The sequence below is a fragment of the Xiphias gladius genome, chromosome 24, assembly GCF_016859285.1.
Source record: "Xiphias gladius isolate SHS-SW01 ecotype Sanya breed wild chromosome 24, ASM1685928v1, whole genome shotgun sequence".
Taxonomy (NCBI): Eukaryota; Metazoa; Chordata; class Actinopteri; order Istiophoriformes; family Xiphiidae; genus Xiphias; species Xiphias gladius.
The window spans coordinates 15,131,856-15,151,002 of record NC_053423.1 but is presented as its reverse complement, the minus strand read 5'-3'; the positions used below and the strand labels follow the sequence as shown (position 1 = coordinate 15,151,002).

Sequence of the window (19,147 nt, the reverse complement as noted above, 5' to 3'; positions counted from 1 at the left end):
CAAGGTCCAATGTAGTATGTTTTTTCTCCGTGAGTGTAACTGTATAAATTATATGTGTATAATTTATGCCGTGTGCACAGCGCAATCCATGTGTCTTTATCTGTTATTCAGTAATCAGCACTACTATCAATTATAAATAATACTATCAATCAGATGTGATCAGCAATTGGAGAGAATTAGGCAAATCCACCATCACATCCGGTCTAAATGTTTTGAAACTAACTGAGGATTAATTGATAGGCTGCCACTAAACCAGCCAATTTGGAAACAGTTGAATCCAAAGTTCCTTGGTGGTGATTGGAGGAGACGAGAGCGGAGCTCTGTGATTGGACAAAAGGAAAACATACCTTGTTATTGGAGGAGAGGACAGCAGCTCTGAGTGTGATGGGAACTGCAGCATAACCCCTAAACCCAACCCCCGATTCTAACTGGCTAAAAGAAAACAGTGTCATTCTCCAAAATCTATTGGCTTAACTCCAAAAAAATAAGAACTGTTCATATATTACCATGTATATTATTTTATTTACATCTACTTCATATCTGAAGTGTTATGTAAGAGCTCCATATTTTCACAATATGGTTTGCTAATCTGAAAGTCATCCATTTCTAACATTCAAGCCACAAAATAACATTAGGAGCTGAGAGCACAGAGTGTACGCTAAAATAAAGGAAATTAAGAAATCACCTCATAGAGGGAGAGAGGTGGGGAGTTGGGCCGGCTGACCTGTAATCAACTTGAATGGTTGAGAAATAATGCCAGGTCGATTGAGAATTAGATCTTAATAACTAATTTGGTAAATAAACCGAATTGATAAATTTGTTAATTGACCCACCCTATCTTACATAGCTCTGAAAATCAAAATAATTTATCCAAAAAGCAAGAAATTGAATTTTAAAAAAGTCCGCCCCTCGGACCCTCCTCCTCTCCCTAACCCAGGTTTTCTATTTGTCACTCTGATTTGATTGACAGCTGAGGACACATGTGGGGGCACTGTGAGGGGCGGCAGTGGGGTGGTGACCAGTCCCGGTTACCCCGGCAACTATGGTAACCAGGCCGACTGTACTTGGATCCTATTGGCCGAACCTGGAGACACCATCTCTGTCATCTTTACAGACTTCCAGACAGAGGAGAAGTATGACTACCTGGAAGTGGAGGGATCTGAACCACCAACCATTTGGTGAGTTGCTTTATTAATTATTTAATTTATTCATTTATATGTATGTTTGTCCCAGTCACTGTGTTGCTGACAAATGAAGCAGTGTGGCGGTGGCAGAGTCCATTTATCCGTCAGATTCAGTATTTTATGTTTTAGAACCATTCCTGAATTGCAGTGGAGGGATGGGTCAAAGTTCAGTGTTAAATTGCAGAAGGGTACAGGACACGTTTCAAGGTGTAGGAGACATACAATTAGCTGGATGGTGAAAATGAAAAATATGTACATATCAAACAACAAAATTCAGGAGTGGATAGTAAGGTTTAGACCAGGTGGTCTGGTTATTAAAAATGCCTTGATTGAATATTCATTATTCCTTGGCACAAATGCAGGTTAAAGTTGACATATCCAAACAAATGTAGAGCAGCAGAGCATCATAGAACCTGCTGTCTGTGGTAGGAAACAATGTGGTGGGCAGCACAACAGAGGTACAATAAAGTCCCACTGTACTTGGGGTTGTTGTGGCATATGTGATAGTAGTCCTTATCCATACTTTTTTTTTAAAGAGGAAGGGAGTCGGTTGACATTTCTGACCTGGCATTTCTGCAAAGTTGTGCAGTCATGTGGTCGCTGAATTTATGGTACAATTTCACCACACTCGGAGTACAGTAATAAAAGTTAGAACAGGTAATAAAGAATAAGTTATAACTCAAGTAAGAACAGGTAATAAAAAGAAAACTTTACTACAGGTATAAAGTATAATTTTTATTTTGTTCTTGAAGTATAGGAAAAGTTTCATGTAAAAAACAAATACAGTGTGTGTGTGTGTGTGTGTGTGTGTGTGTGTGTGTGTGTGTGTGTGTGTGTGTGAGAGTGTGTTTGTGTGTGTGTGTGTGTGTGTGTGTGTGTGTGTGTGTGTGTGTGTGTGTGTGTGTGTGTGTGTGTGTGTGTGTGTGTGTGGGGGGGGCACAATGCACATGTACAGTCTTTCTGCATGGGCCTTGTATTTTACAGAGGAATAAACTGATCTTTGCTAGTTACAATTGTAACAGCTCTCCATGGTTTTCTATTATTTCCTCATGTGTTTTCAAATGGTTCACTGACTAACAATATTTTATAACGCTGGCTTCTTATTGATTGTTGGTAAATTAGGGTATTGATCAACCATTGCTGTTGCTGTAACGAATTCTAATCTCATCATGGTCAGGGGTATTATTGTGTACATGTATAATTGATTTGGAGGTAATAATGGCCAAGCAACTGCTTTTAGGAACATATTAGTGTTTCTATGCAGGTACACACGATCCTGCTTACTCATTTGTTTCATTGTGTGGGCTTGTGTGTGTTTGTGTGTGTGTGTGTGTGTGTGTGTGTGTGTGTGTGTGTGTGTGTGTGTGTGTGTGTGTGTGTGTGTGTGTGTGTGTGTGTGTGTGTGTGTGTGTGTGTGTGTGTGCGCGCGCTAGTGTGTGTACAGGTATGTGAGTGTGTGTCCAAGCAATCATTTTAAAAGAAGGACACTATACCTGGGAGACCGCAGTAGAACAGTGCTACTCAACAACTGGCAACTTTTAAGTAGCATCTCTTGCTGGTAACTGATTATCCTCTAAAGGCCATTTTATCATATGCACTTATTCACACCCTCTGTTACTGCCTGCATGAAACAAATTTGCAGCGTGCCACAGTAAACCAGCAGATGAGTCTTTATTACCAGCCGTGACAGCGTGGATGGTATTATTATCACCTTGTGAGTCTGTGTGTAGGTTTGTGTGTGTGTGTGTGTGTGTGTTGGTGATCATGGCAAAATGTGGTCCTGGAGACACCTACTGTAGCGGGAACTACTTAACTTTTTGAATAAAAGTTTGAATAGTCCATATGTCATCTAGGAGAGGCACAAATTCACAAAAAAGAAAAAGACACTTTTGTATATTTTTAGACACAATTTTTCTATAGGGGTAACAAATATAAGGCGATTCAGACGAGTTGTGTCAAGCTGTCACTTTGAACTGGAGGCACAAATAAAACTTTACTGCTGTGAAGAAACACCTTCTTAGGAGTATATATGACCAATATTTTATTCTCAGATTGTGGCCATTGGGGGACAATGTGAATGTGGTTGTGACAGGTATTGTGTGATTTAATCTTGTCTAGTTATTCACTTGCTGACTCTGGAGTGCCATACAGCATACTGAGGTCACTGTGTTCATGATTCTCATATCATGGGTCTTCTGCAGCAGCCAGGCCGATAATATGGTCATAGTTTTGTACTGAAAGGAGAGCACAGACATTCTGATGCAGAGCCCAGAGCAAAAAAAAAAAGGTTGCCAAGATGTTGTCAGTAACTGAAGATGCTAAAGTAAAGTTTAAAGTCAGAGTTTTCTTTGAGCATATTGTTTACTGATAAGAGAAACATACACTTCACCATAAGGGGTCAAAACGCAATGCAGTATAGTAATTGTGTAACTAAAAAAACAATAGGGGTTTTCCCAGTAGTATAGTATTTTAATAGAGCATAACACAGGAAAAAGATTTTCAGATTTTAAAAATGACAGTGCCTGACAAATACACATTAACAAATGCTTTGTATCCACCTCATTATCCATGTTAGTAAGTACTCCGTGCTCACAAATAGCTTGCTCCTTTCAGTAAGGCACACTCAGTTTTATAGAAGTGAATTTAAGAATGCACAAGACACCTAATTTAAATAAGTGACTTTCATGGCTTTCCACCTGGGAAAAGAACAAAGAAATACTGTAGACAAGAGAGTTTTGTCCATCAGAGAAGTCAGAAAAAATCATGAAAAGACTTGTTTTAGATGATTCAATGCTCAAAGGGGCATTGCAAAAATCACCACTCTCTCACAACTCTCTGGATACAGAAATTTCAACTCTGCAGTGGATGTGCTTTATTGCAAGTGTCAACGCATGATTCCGCTCCTTTCAATCATGAAGATGTAACAACACTTCATAAAATCATATCATAATATCACCAAAACGGAACCCCTAAGGAATGGATTGCTGTTCCTTACTATGAAATGTACAGTTTCGTTTGAGGCATCCAGATGACAGTAATGCCTTTACCATGCCTTTTTTCGGTTGGATACTTTGAGCAGAATAATGTGTCAAATCTGAAAGTATGTATCGTCACCAGATGGTTCCAGGAAAATTAAAGTGATGTTAGTTTACTCCAGTTACCTACACGGTCCTCATAGCTCAAACCTATACAGCAATTCCGGTAATAGGTTGAATGGTAAATTTGCATACTAAATGTTCTGCAGAATGTGTCAATGCTGTACGTGAATGTGTGCTGGAAAATCTGAAAGGCATTTGCATGGACAGAGTTCTCTGGGGGAGCACAGTAATTCCACGACTTAAAGAATTCACTCTGCTCTAGGGTCAAAAAGGATGTTACTCACTGCCGGGCTGTTGATATAATCTGTGTTTGACTTCTGTATTTGTACATTCACACAGCATGGAATAGGTATGTAGAGAAGTTAACCTTGCGTACATTTGCCCATCCTTGAAGCCCATTCTCCTGTTAAAGGGACTTCCAAAGGGGTATCCTCCCCTTTTTCGCCCTGTAAGGAGCTGAAATCAGTTGCAAATCAAATGGCATTGATTTTCTAGGTAGGTTCAATGCAAAGAATGGAGACTGATTCACCACGGACTCACATGTGTCTTTGTGTGTATGTGTTTGTATCTGTGCTTGTTTGTATGTAAGTACATGTATTCAAAATTAGGTGTGCATGTGTGTCACATTGGTGCACAGTCATGTAATAAGTAGCGTGTTTGTTATCTTTCTATGTATGTATAGTAGCATCAGTGGATATTTGTCCTTTTTGTGCCCATAAAAAACTTTTTGATATTGAAAAGTTTGATATTGACAAAAAGTCACTCTGTAAACAATATGGCTTCCATTCCCCTTCTCTGTAAACAGCCTTTAGTGATCTGTCTTTTCAGAATGATGATGATTATGGAAAACGGAGACACATTGAAAGTACATTAAAGCAGTTGAGCAGGCAGTATACAATATACTTGAAATTACAACTTTACAATACATATCAGCCATTTGAGCAACAACAGATGTCTGTTTTACAACAGTTACTGCCTTACCTTGTTACCGAAGAAGTCATCATTACCAGGAAGGAATGTGGAGCACATTTTAGCCTTTAATGTGAAAGGTAGGGATCATAGGGACATTGTTTTGAGATGATGACATCTTGACAACATACTTACACCAATATGAATGCCATTAGCACTGTTAGCACAGGAAATCAGGCCCTGCTGTTTCGTAAGAACTGGCAGAAATCTGTTGTCAGCCCGCTTTTCCTTTGTGAATTAGGTTTTCCCAAGGCATTTTTGAGTTAATTTGCACGTTGAAAATTCTGGCTAGGTGCTGTATACAAAACACGAGACAGTAAAACCACTCTCTTTGGAGTTTGTTCAGCAAAGATTAAAGGATGACAAGCATTTCATCGATTTTTGGTTAAGGATTATCGTAATTGTTTTTGGTTATTTTAAAACAGTTATGCACACTTTATTATCACTTTTGGTCTTGGTCTTTGATTGAATTCCACCTGTTTTAATGCATTTGTGTATTTTTCATGATATATGTATTGGTTTTTTTATTTAACAACCAAAGCTCAATTCCAAAATGGAAGATGTGGAGGACAGATAAATATCCAGAAGATTACCTGCCAGCTTAGGGATGCATTGGAGGATGACTCTGCTAATGAGAGTGTCCCTGAGAAGTCCCGAGACACATAATATCATTTCCAAACAGCATTACAGTCTGTGTGAATGCATGCAAATGAGATCTTTATTTATTGTGGGCATGTTAAACACCCAGACAATCTGGAATCAAAGGATGCTTGTTTTCATGAGAATTTTTGACACTAGAATCAATTAACTATCTTGGTAAGATCCAATATTTACGCAAATCTAAACTGGCTTAAAGTAAACAAAAAATGGCTCAACGTCACTTTTTTTACCCAAGTCCTTATAGATCATTTGGCATACACAAACGTATGGAAAGTCTTGTTTGCCTTAAATGGTTGTACCGGCTATTACAGGATTGAAACCATTGACCCTTTCGTTGCAGAATATTCTTTGTGAAAACTATATCATGCTGCCTTGTTCCTTAGCAATTATCTCACAACACAAAGTGCTAATATATTTATTTCCATTAGCAATTTTGGGAGAAGCTAATAGCTAAAATGCTAATTCCAATGGCAATTAGCAGAGAAAGCTAATGGTTGGCTAATACGTGAGTGTGTGCAAGAATTCGTTTTGTGTTTATCAGCTGCTGTAGGGCTGACAACCGCAGTCTCACACACACCAACACATACACTGTTGCTACTTACACATATTCGCAACAAGCACACTTGCTGAGACTCTCTCCTTCTCACCAATCAGTATGCAGAGAGGTATACTCGCACCTATGAGGGTAGTATATCGCTGTGAGCTAAGTGCCCGTAATCCTAGCCTAACACTACACACACTAATATAAGCACATACACACAAACACACACCAATTTCATATTTTATTGTTTCAGAAACGGTTGCCCTTGAAACCAAGTAGAGCTTTTTAAATGGAATGATCTTTCTCCCTCTCTATGTCTTACTGTCCCTTTCTGCCTCTCTCTCCCCTCTCTGTCTTTCGTTCATCTGTCTGTCCGTCTCTGTCTTTCAGTATCTCTGTCTCTTTCTCTTCTGTCTCACAAGTCTCTCGCTAGTTGACTCCAGAAAACGGCATGCTGTTTAGTGCTCTTTCTGTAGGTGTAGCTACTTGATAGCTCATCACCAAATCATGCGGATGGTGGACTGGGCCATTCGAAGTCTGTCATTTACAAAACCTCCTTCTTGTCTAAGATTTGTTTTTAGAGGACCTGTTGTCAGGTTTGAGCCGGAGTTGGCACCTTGTCTCCGAGTGCCTGGAGTTATGCCACTGTAGGCGAGTCAGACTAGCAGACAGTTAATTCCACCCAGGCGCAGTGTGACACAGATATTCACGTACATACATTTTACAATATGTACTAGATTTATTCTGGAACTCAGACACAGTATGTGTAAATGAAATCAGCTAAGCCAGCTGCACGTCACCATGTACATAAATGTTTGTTGTTTGAGCAGCTAACACCGTGAGCAAGGGGAACGTAACAGCATCTGTTTCAGCGGTAGTTTGGCAAGATGAAATTTTTATAGTGAAGTATAGTGTACAGTGAGGGAAACCTATGATCAACACCACATCATCATCACATCTGGTACAGAAACACACAAAACACAAACTTAAAATCCTCAAACTTAAAATCAATATTGTTTTTTTTTATCCTGTGTTATTACTTTGTTTTTTTGTTGTTTTGTTTTTTACTTTGAAATTAAGTTTATTCTTGCTTTATATGCTTATTTTACATGACCCTATGATCATTGCATATTTTCACAACTAACATTAGAAGAAATGATGAATCTGTAGTCTAAAAGTATGCATAATAAGAAGTTGTAATTCATGATGAAGGTTTTTGTCAGTGATGCTAGTGAAGAAAGTTCTGATTTACTACACACAAGCACACCCAGGTATGATCAATGATTAAGGTTACTCCAAAAAAGGAAAAACCATGTAGTTAAACAACCTTCCTTGAATAGAACTATCACTCACACTTTTCATGAGAGTACTCATCGTAAACTTAATATAGTGCTCACAACAAGTGTGAATCAATACAAGACTTCCTGAGAAGCGAAAGTTAAAGTAATCTCTGTAGCATTTGTAAGTAAGTGACAACACATTACCATTGTTTTGGTTTAATCAAATCATTTAAAGGCCCTATGCATCTGGGGTCCACCCACACAGGTATATTTCCTATTAGAGGTAGTTTTCTTTGCACCGGTATGGCTGGTAGACGTTATACCTTTATCATTCTTATTGGTTTCTGAAGTTTGTTTACACATGTTCAAGAATGAATAACATTGTTCATTGTTGAATTTGGTCTGTTCTTTCACTGGGCTCAGCTTTGTATAGTTGTGCTGTGTCTGTTCTTAGTCTGTACAAATCTTGTAACAGGTCACATGTTTGTGTGTGAGTTTGCATGAGGGATCTGAACAGTGAAGCATTTCCGAGCTGCTCTGCTCAAAGCATTAGCATTTGTTTGAGAGATGCAAAGGGGCTGCGTTTAAGAGTTTAAGTGTGTGGTTATGGTGGCGTGTGTGTAAGGCTAGGTGTGTCTGCGTGTGTGCAAGTGTGTGATGTTATGCTTGCCGAGTACTAATCAATGCTACTGGCAGAGAGGATGCTGGGATAGCAGCACTATCCCGAATAGGAAATGGAGCAGTGACCTTGAACACAAACACACACCCCTTTACTGTTTCTCTCACACACACACACAACAAACAAACACACACATCAGATGATTTTAAATATATCTCTATAGATACGGGGAAACACAATCTTATAAATACACACAAACAGGCAGGCTAGCCAGAACTCTGACTAAAAGCCCACATCCTAATTTTATCTAGTCATTCAAATAGGTCTAATATTGTCAGTAATGACTGAGCCTTTGTGGGCATAATTTAAAGGTACTCTGTGGACTTCTAAGCCACTACTACCACTATGAAGCAATGTTTTTTTGAGCAGGTCTCGAATGAGGACTTACTTGTAAGGGCACGAACGAGTGATGCGCTACACATTTCTGCCAATGGTTTTCCAATATTCCACTGACTGACAGGTGCGAGTAATAGATTAACCTTTTGCTAGCCAAATGCAGGGAATCAGAAAACGGCAAGCTGGCGAAAATGGATGTAAACAATGCAGGGTTTCAACTTTTTCAAAAAAGTCAGCTTTGCAAATGTTTTATGAGGAAGGAAATGCATTCTCTGTGAGTTTATATAAATGATTATGAGTTTATGTACATATACATTACTAAAACTGTTACTTGAGGAGCTTTAGCATTTCAGTTTCTAAACAACCGTGAGACTGTGCTTGGGGCGTGAATCCTTAAAAGACTAGTATTCACTGTAGCTACGAAAGGGTAACCTGCAAACTTAGCTACCACAAAGGTATTAAATTAGATGATAGCTGACTACCAGGTTCGGTAATTACCAGTGGCATACCAGTTCACTCCTGCTGATGGGCAGTGCTATTTGTCAGTGGAACACAGGGATGAGACTGTTTTTAAGTAGAGTAACTTTATGCCAGTGGAACAGCAGGGAAAAATATCACTAAAATAATATAATATGTGTTGAAGCTGAATTGAAGAAAGCATGAGCCATATTATTGTACATTGTGTTTGCAGGTGACCAAGAGGCTGACTTGGAATAGTAAAAAATAAAACAAACAGCTAAAAAAGTTAAATGATGTTTCTTTACTCACATGTTTTAGATTTATTAACTTAGATAATGTTTAACATGGCTATAATTTTCCATGGCACTGCTCTGGCAGTGTGTAGCCGTCATCAGAATAAGTGGCTGTCTTTATCACAGCAGAGTAAGATAACACCTCAAACATACAGAGAAAGAGTTTGTTGTTGTTGTATTTGTTGTTGTTGTTGTGGTTGTGGTTGTTGTTGTTGTTGTTGTTGTTGTTGCAGTTGTTTTTTTCTTTTTCCCAAAATGAACTGCTACAAATCACATCCACCACTTATCACAGTGTCAAAGAGGACTCTGGAGAATCCATTACAAGCCACATTCATAGGCCAAACGACTTTCATAGAGAGCTTGTAAACAAGTTCACAATGTTGAATATTTTCCCGTGAATCTATTTGCAGCACTGGGGCTTATAGGTTATACCAGTGACCTTCACACCGTTTCTCTGGGGGCATCAATTTTTAAATCCAATTTCTTGTGGCCCAAAGAATAATTTAGGTCTACAAGGCTAGTGTCTAGGCATGCCTAAGCAAATTTACCACAATATTAACCCACACCTTTGATAGCCTTTGAAACAAATTACTGGAATCTTTCGGGAACCCCACCTTCTTATTTGTGGGAGCCGACATAAGAAGAGGAGAAGTGAGAGGACAGCGAGAGATGTGTCATGGTGTTGTAGGGAGGCAGTGTCAGGCCATGCAGAAAAAGACAAGATAGGCAAAGAGACAAGAGAGAAATGGGTAAAAAAAAAAAAAAGAGGAACAGAAAGGGCAATGGGGTTGACAAGAGGAGCCAGGAGAGAAGAAGTGGAGATGAAAGGTAAGAATGTGAGATGGGGGGAGACAAAAGAAGACTTGCAGAATTATGGCTGGTGGTTGTGGTGGTGGGGGTCGAGGGGTGGGGAGCTATCAACGGGACTAATGGGGAGGAAAGAGGTTTTTAGAGAGACAGAGACAGAGACACTGAGAGGGATTGAGAAAGGCAGAGAAGGACAGACCGAGACAGACAAACACAAAGAAACTTTTATCTGACATTTGCTACCTGTACATAAAGCTAAATGTGTTCATGAAACCCTGCAGTTAGATTAAAACCATGTAAACAGGTCAATCCTCTGTTTCTTTAACTGAGGTCATATAGAAAGGGTTTGCTGTAGGATTAAATGTGTGGAGAACTGTGAAATTAGTTACATTATAGGAAGATTGGTCAGAGATGTAAACACCATGTGCCAAGTAAGCCTGTCCTTCTGAGTACTCCCAAGCTGTGCAGCTTGTCCAGTATATGAGAGTGTTAATTTTTAGAGCGACTGTCTTTTGGCACTGAGGTCTAAATTCTGGGCAAACTGCAGAATTGTTATACAGGAGTAGCTGAAAAAATGCAGCCAAGGTGACAAGCATTTGCATTTCATTAGGGCAGTTTCAGAATGTACTAGTTGCCTATAGGGGAAAAGGCACATGACAATTAATTCAATCAACACGCACTATGAAAGATTGCATTAAGATGGGTATATTAAGATAAATCTTCTTCTGCTATGCATGTAAACAGCTTAATCAAATTACTTTTAGAATCAAAGTTAGGTTTATAATTGGATTAGTGTATGATAATTAGATTATAGTGTTTATGCAAACAAAGTCAGGTTGAACACATTCACTCAAGATAAAAACCTAAAATAGGTCACTTTCACTCTAGGGCTTTGAGGCATTTTCAACCTTTGCACCATATTATACTGAGTACCATGACAGAGCTAAATCTCAATTGTCTTAAGTTCATTTGACCTTTGTATTTTTTTTAAACTGTCCAAACGAGTACTTTGGCAGAAAGGCATATTTTGTTGAAATCATATTATAAAGCATAACTCTGTTGTCTCCAAGGGCTATGTGTGTAATAATGTATTTCATATAGACGACATTGTCAGATATTACAGTGCACGCATGTCACCTCTACAGGAGCTGTGTTTTTTCACGTCACTCATGCTGGGCAGCAAGATTTGATATTTACCATTCCCACAACAACAAAATTAAAAAACCTTTCCAACTGGTGCTAACCCAAACCCAAGGGACCAGGCCTGAGGTTGAGCATCACTGGAGCACGATATTTAATTTGGCCAGGCCACAGAAAATTAATTCTACCATCATAAGTGTGTTCTCATTGTCATTTCCTGTACTAAGTACTAGTCTGTGTATATGTCTACATGCGTGTATGTGTATCTTTTTTTTAGTTGCATGTGTTTCTGGCTATGTCCTTGCGTGTGTCTGTGCTTGGAAGGTATAGTATATTGAATAGTCACCCACTGACAGTTGTAGCTAGGGTGATGAAATTCTAATATTATGTAATTGAATAATAATCACACCAGCTCCCTCTCCTTGTCTCTGTTTCCCTTCTCTCCTCCCACTTTCTCTCCCGTCCCCTGTCTCTGCTCTGATTACTCCGCTATCCCGCAGGCTACACACACACACACACACACACACACACACACACACACACACACACACACACACACACACACACACACACACACACACACACACACACATACACGCACACACACACACACACATGCACGAAAGAGAGTTTGAGAAGAGGTGGGGAGCCACCCATAATTGCAGTGGCTTCTGGGAAGAGACAGAGCTACAAGACAGGAGAGAACAGACAGTGACAGACAGTAAACCCTGGAGGGAGAGCACGAGGAAAGGAAGGAAGAGAAGAAAGAGAGGGGAAGAGAAAGGGGGAAATAACAGACAAGTAATAGTTTTTAACTATGTTATTTGGTATTCACTGGCTTTATCACCCAGCTCCTCCTTTTTCGGTCAAAGAAACACAATCATTCTCAAAAGAGGAGGGGCTGCATGTTTTTACCTGAAGAGCCAAGGGTTGAATATCTAACACAGAACAAAAACACTATTCACTAATGATAATTATTATAAATTAAAAAAAAAAAAAAAACAATTTTAAAACACACCTCTGATTTAAAAAAGTATATTCAGGACATAAGTTTTTGTGATGTGCCAATTTGGGTCAAATTATTTGGGTCCATGTATTACGTACATCTACTCAAACAGAGTAGACAGACATCAGTATGGTATAACACTAAAAAAATATGATATTGTTTTCATCTTGTGTGGTGTAACAAGCCGAAGCGTGTAATTTTTTTTTCTATATGTCATACAGTTACTCACTGTTTGGATAGGACTAGGTTTTCCGTCACATCAAGAAGTAGAAGACACTAGCTAGATCCGCAACTTGCTTGCTCTGCCATCACAAGCATGAATTACCCAACAGATGGTACAAAAAACTTTTACACAGGGTACTTTTGTCCATAATAAACAAAACTCAGCTGTTCCTGTCTGGGAAACTATATTGTTTAGTTTAGAGTTTATTTATTCAGCATTAAATTGTAATCAACTTTTAAAAGTAGTTCTGTCAGAGCTTGATTTAGTGTTATAGCTATGCTCACTATATGTATTTTTAGAATGTCACAGTCAGTAGTTTGGGCCGTCCACATGATTTTAAGACATACTAAGATAATTATTTTGGTTTGTTCAGATATAATTTGAAGATACAGTGCATGTGGACATCCAAACATTGCAGACAGATGTGAATGTAATGTTCTCATTTCAAAGCCATGGGCACTAATATGCTGCCATAACAGCCTCCACTGCTTTGGAAAGCCTTCCCACAACTTGGAACTTGGTTGCAGGGATTTGCTCCCATCTAGCCACGAGAGCATTAGTGAGGTCAGGTGATGATGTTGGGTGATGAGGCCTGGCTCGCAGTCGGCAGTAAAGTTCATTGCAAAGGTGTTCAATGGAGCTGAGGTCAGGTGTTCATGCAGGCCGATAATTTTCTTACACACTAAACTTTGACAACTCAGCATACAACAAAGGACTTTACCCAAATTGTTGCCACAAAATTCTAAGAAGACTGTTGTCTGTCACTGTATGCTGCAGCATTAAGATTATTCTTATTTGGAGCTAAGGAGCCCAACCCAAACTATAAAAAGCAGTCCCCAAAGTGTACATAAGAAGTGATTTTGACATTTCAGTGGTCTCAAAGGTTAATGTACACTATACTTCACTATAAAAATTTCATCTTGCCAAACTATGTTGTATTTCAGCCCTCAGCTGTCCGCGTGAACAAGCCGGTTTAAAAACACCTTGCTGCTCTATGAAGAGGCGAGCAAGGAGGAGGAGAGAAATTTAGATGAGGTAAAGAGAGGGGAGGGAGAGACAGAGCAGGGTCCTGTTGTGAACACTGATTACTCTCTGCCCATTTGAGATTGATGGAGAGTGACACAGCAGGCATGCTCACGCAAGCGCGAACAGATACACACACATAAACAACACGGGCAAACACATTACATACGCAGTGTATCTAAACAATCGCGTGCACACACACACACACGGACAAACACAAAGACATGGAGGACTTCTCTTTCTCTGTATACTGATTGATGATGGCTCCACCTAGACTACATTCAGCCCAACACTCAGCAGTGTGTGTGTGTGAGTGTGTGCTCATCTCGCTGTGTGAAGACAAGTGTGTGAAAGAGCATTCTCTCTCTCTCTCTCTCTCTCTCTCTTTCTCTCTTTTTCTCTCTGTCTCTGCATGTTTGAGTGTTTTTGCGGGTATATGTGTGTGGCAGCTCCCACCTGTCTTAATTAGAGGAGGCTATTAAGACAGATTGCCTGATTAAGTAGCATTCCCCTACCGTCTAATGAATAGCCACACACATGCACACACAAGCAGACACACAGACATACGTGCACACACAAAAGTTAGTGTCGAGTAGGGCAGCTCTGTAACCCACATGACCACTGATGTAAGGAATCTGCATGTGAGTGCAGAGCCATTCATTCATTATACGTAGAAATGCTTGACCTCTTCACATGTGCACTCTCAAAAGTCGCACATCAAGTTGCCATTGTCACATGTCCATCTGTCTTTTCTGTGCAAGATTTCACTTGTGATGTTATAGCTCCTCCAGCAGAAAACATCTCACAGTGAACAAATCAACACATCACGTAAGGGTGGGACTGGACAGACACATTAGACCGTGACGATGGCAACTGCATTTTCCAACGAAGATTTGGTGCGATAAATCTTGTGATGATAGGTACTATTCATTTGAAATATATTTTTATATAGGAGTTTGGAGTCAAAGCAACAACATAATGCTGTGAAAAAAAAAAAAAGTCGTAGGAGCTCTTTCTATGACAGGAAACATCAGGTAAGTCGACTAAACTGGTGCACTCTGTTCAAATAGTGAGTGAGCAGATTGTTTACAGTGTCATACATTCTAGGGCTGAGCGCAACAGTGATTGCCAAACCATTTGAAGATTTTAAATGTGTGAGGGCTGCTATCACAATCTCCAGATTGCACTCTACCATCGTACGCCGTATAACAACACAGGTGGCAAAAAAAGGGTGACTGAACTATAGTTTTTGAACTGAGATGTTGAGTTACTATCCTTCATATGCAGATAATACAGTATTTGAAAAAAAAAAAAAGAATGAAATATTGTATAGGTTTTCAAAGCTTATAATTGTGAATGTTCGTGTAATGTTGATTTGAAAACAATGTTGCTTGATTGGCATCACATTGTGTAGCAGATGTTTCTAATATTTTTCTATTCTGTTATCATGTAAAATTACCATAAGTTAATGAACCGCTACAGCTTTCAAAACGAAGCTCTGAGAAACGTACAAAAGCATAAACCCAATCAGTCGATTACACTCATTTGGCAGTTTATTAGGAGCGCCTAGCTAACACCTACGCAATCTAATACAACAGTCCCGTAATAAATCCTCGTTCATGAAGGTTATAATGTTCGGTTTGTGTTGAAATTGTGTTAAAGAGGTGTTGATTCAAATGCTGTTTAGCCTCTCCTAAATGATTTGTACAGGGTAGACAGAATAATAGTTACGCTTGTCAACATAACACAGTGCAACTCAACAGCACTACAGACTGCATCCTCACAAATGATCATGCACTTGGATCAACACCTCTTTAACACAGTTTCAACAAAAACAGAACATTATAACCTTCATGAAGGAGGATTTAATACAGGACTGTTGCATTTGTTTTAGCTAGGTGTTTCTAATAAGCTGACAATTGAGTGTTTGATATATTTCTGACAGGTGTTTAACATGGCAGAAAATGACCTTTTTATGTTAAATGTTGTTTGTGTTTTATTCACACATTACCCACGCTAAAATCTGCTCTCTAGATGTAGTCTTTTTTTTTGTGTTCTGTGATATAATGCTTAAATGTTAAAATGAATAATTAACAAGATAACAAACAGAGCCAATGTACCTCTCAGCCTCTGTTTGTCTTCATCCCTCTCCCTCTCTTTCATTCCCATACTACCCATGGAATAACTGGTTTGTATTGTTCACATGGAGGAAGAGGGGCACGGAGGATGGATGGGAGGATGGTAGATGGAGAGAGGGAGAGATGCTCTTTTGGTCTAGTGTATTTAATCAGTTATGTTTTCTTGCTCCCTCTGGCAACTCTTCACTCGATATTCTGTCTCTCTTGCACACAAACATATAAACGGTCACACACTCACTCCACATCTCAGTATCTGTTATTTGCATTTTACGTATTTCTAGTTGAACATAGGACATAAGAGGCATTCATAACTTTCAGTGTATTTACCTGGTAAGCTTGAGGATTTTACAGAGAACAATAGCTGTAATGTGACCTCCATGCACATTTACAGGAACAACCATTATTGGTGGTTGATTGCTGGCAAACTCCTGTTAGGTTTCGAGCACCGATTAAAAAGCCTTTTCTTCCAAAAGGAATTACTGCATCGGGATCAACTGTGCTTTACACCAAAGTGTTGCATGAGAGGGAAATATCACCAGAGCAAGTCATTTCCTCTGAATCTCCAGAGAAGAACACCAAATTACTTTATGTCATAACAGAGATACTGTCTCATCCACTTTTTTCACAGAGGAGGATACCCTCTCAGACCGTGATATTAAAAAAAAAAAAAAAAAAAAACCTCGTTGGAGCCCATCTGGAGATGATCTATAATACCTCACAGTTCTCCTCTGGAGTGCTTTTATGGCAGATATTTTGGCAGAACACTTAACAGTCACAGGCAGAAGCCATCAGTATAGATGAATGATTTAATAATGCATTACAAATTGTCCACATAGGGAAAATCAACCAGCAGCTCAGAAGCTGATGTTTTTTGGAAATATTAGGTTTTCTGCTGGAGGCTTCATTTTAGGTTTTAATTATCCATATAAATGGTTGCAAAGCACACGTTTTTGTTTTTTTTCAGTATCATCGTCCTTCATGTAGATTCAGGCTTGGGACCTATGTATGTGGTAGGAGGTGTTCCCTGCTGCTGAGCAGATCCAGATTGCTGATCTTTTTTAGTCGCCAGCTCGCTCACATTCCAGCTACTGCTGGAATAGAGACTTTTCTAATTATACCTTCATCCTGTACTTTTGTGGAGTTGTTAAGTGCCTCTGAGTAGTATTTTAAAGTCACACACACACCCGACTCTCTGTATAGATTTATGATTTAATTCATGTTTTAATATTGGAACAGATTGAATATTCACACACTCTATCCTTAATGATGCACTCTGGGTAATGATGTCATAGAAGGAAGTGACTTAAGAGCTGTAAACGTGAATTATATGCGTGAGAGAGAGAGTGCACATATGAAGAGACACGGAGAGGAGCTCTGAAGAAAGGAAAAGAGGGGCCAGGAAAGCAGCAAAGAGAGTAGAGAGGGGCGGAGGGCAGGGGTTTGAAGAGAGAGAAGAGGGAGACAGAAAGACTGACGCACAAACAAAACTCTAGCTAAACATGTAATAGTATACCAAGCAATGAAATGCTCATGCAGTGTTTCTTTACTTTTAAGCTTGCATCAGATTATACTGAAAGACAAGAGTATAGTCTTGTTAGATACATATAGTAAAGAGGGTGACACCTGCGAATTTAGGACATGTTGTAGATTCTCTGAAGGACTGGACTGAACTTTATGTGCATTGTTATCCAAGTGTCTGACATAACCTGTCTCTGTTATTTGGGCTAAACTGAGGCCAGTCTTCAGAGTTATTTCTCTGGAAAAGGTTAATCTATTTTGGGGACTTACGTCTCTTGAGGGTTGGTCCTCATCTTGCTTCTTCGCCTGTTGTCACAATTATTAGTCATGCACCATAATCTTTTACACTCTGTGAACAGCAGAGACAGATAAGCATCTAATAGTCTACCATACTAACGTCCTTTAACAAAACAACAATACCCAACACTGCATTGTACTTTAAAGGGGAATTTATACTTAAGGACATGTATCAATAGAATCTGTTGTATATCGAAAAAGTTTTTTTTAATGCAGTTTTAACTTGTCTAAGCTATTCCATATATTTACCTTATGTCTTCATTCTAAATCTTTGCTGATAAATAAATTACCCACTGCACATCTGGGGACTTGGATGTCAGTGATTATTGTCCAGTAGTTCTACTATCTGACCCTCTTCCATCTCATTCACTGTCCAGTCTCTCTCCCAGCTAACAGACTAATTGCTCACTGATTTGCCATAGTGTATTCAATTTAAACTCAATTTTAATAGTCTTTCTGAATATGATCTACAATGTTGAAACTGGTGTTGATAGATGGGATGTGATAGATAAAGACAAACAGATTTAAACAATAAACAGGGAAATGTCTCTCTTTATGTAAAGTATATGGTTTATTCTTTTTTTCCAACAAAATTAATTGAATTCCCCAGAGTGCATTGAAAAACTCAGGATGTAGGTGCCTGCTAAGGACATTTTCTTTCTTTCTGCTGTTCACCCACATTCACAGTTTTGTTACTGTATTGTTGTGGTGGTAAGGTTGCTTTAAATCAGCCAGTTTGTTTGTATCTGGGCCTCTGAAACCACTCTGTGTATGTGTGTGTCTATGTATGTGTGTGTGACAAATAGCAGACATCAGAGAATCCTACTTATCCGGGGCACAAGGTGACCCTCTATCTGCCTCACTCACTCACTAACACATAGACACACAAGCACAAGCACACACACACACACACACACACACACACACACACACACACACAAAGACACACACACACAAAGACACACCTTTTAAAACACCTGCTCAGCATTCTTGTGCTCCACTCTGTACTGCTGTTACTAGAGGTTATAGGTGTAGTGTAGTAGTTTATTCACTATAATGCCACCAGCATGTGTGTGAGCATGCATTTGTGTTTCTCTGTGTGTGTGTGTGTGTGTGTGTGTGTGTGTGTGTGTGTGTGTGTGTGTGTGTGTGTGTGTGTGTGTGTGTGTCAGAGTGTGTGCGTGTAAATTGATATTAATGGACTGTGAAGATTAACAGCAGGGGCTTATAGAAGGAGACAAGCGAACATGTGTACCTGTGTTTAAAATGTAACAGCCAAGGTGATATTACTAAAAAAAAAAAAATAAAAAATAAAAATCCCATAATGGGAGAGAAATACCACCTGTGGGTTGATGCTACAAGATGAAAGCACCATACAACAAAGGACTGATGTATGGAATGGGGATTATTGCTAGCAGAGATTGTATTTGAGCTTCAGATATTCGAAATTATACTGGAGAAAGGTTGTGTTATTCTCCAACTCTCAACTGCAAAGC

General features: G+C 39.2%; 1 protein-coding gene across 1 annotated transcript in view; it reads left to right on the top strand.

Annotated features, from left to right (window-relative positions):
• LOC120786433 (CUB and sushi domain-containing protein 3-like) overlaps positions 1-19,147 on the top strand; it is a 252,081-nt gene that overhangs the window by 95,822 nt on the left and 137,112 nt on the right. The window contains exon 5 of the mRNA XM_040121879.1: positions 971-1,178. Within this exon, the coding sequence (XP_039977813.1) occupies positions 971-1,178 (208 nt within the window). The remainder of the gene's footprint in view (positions 1-970; positions 1,179-19,147) is intronic.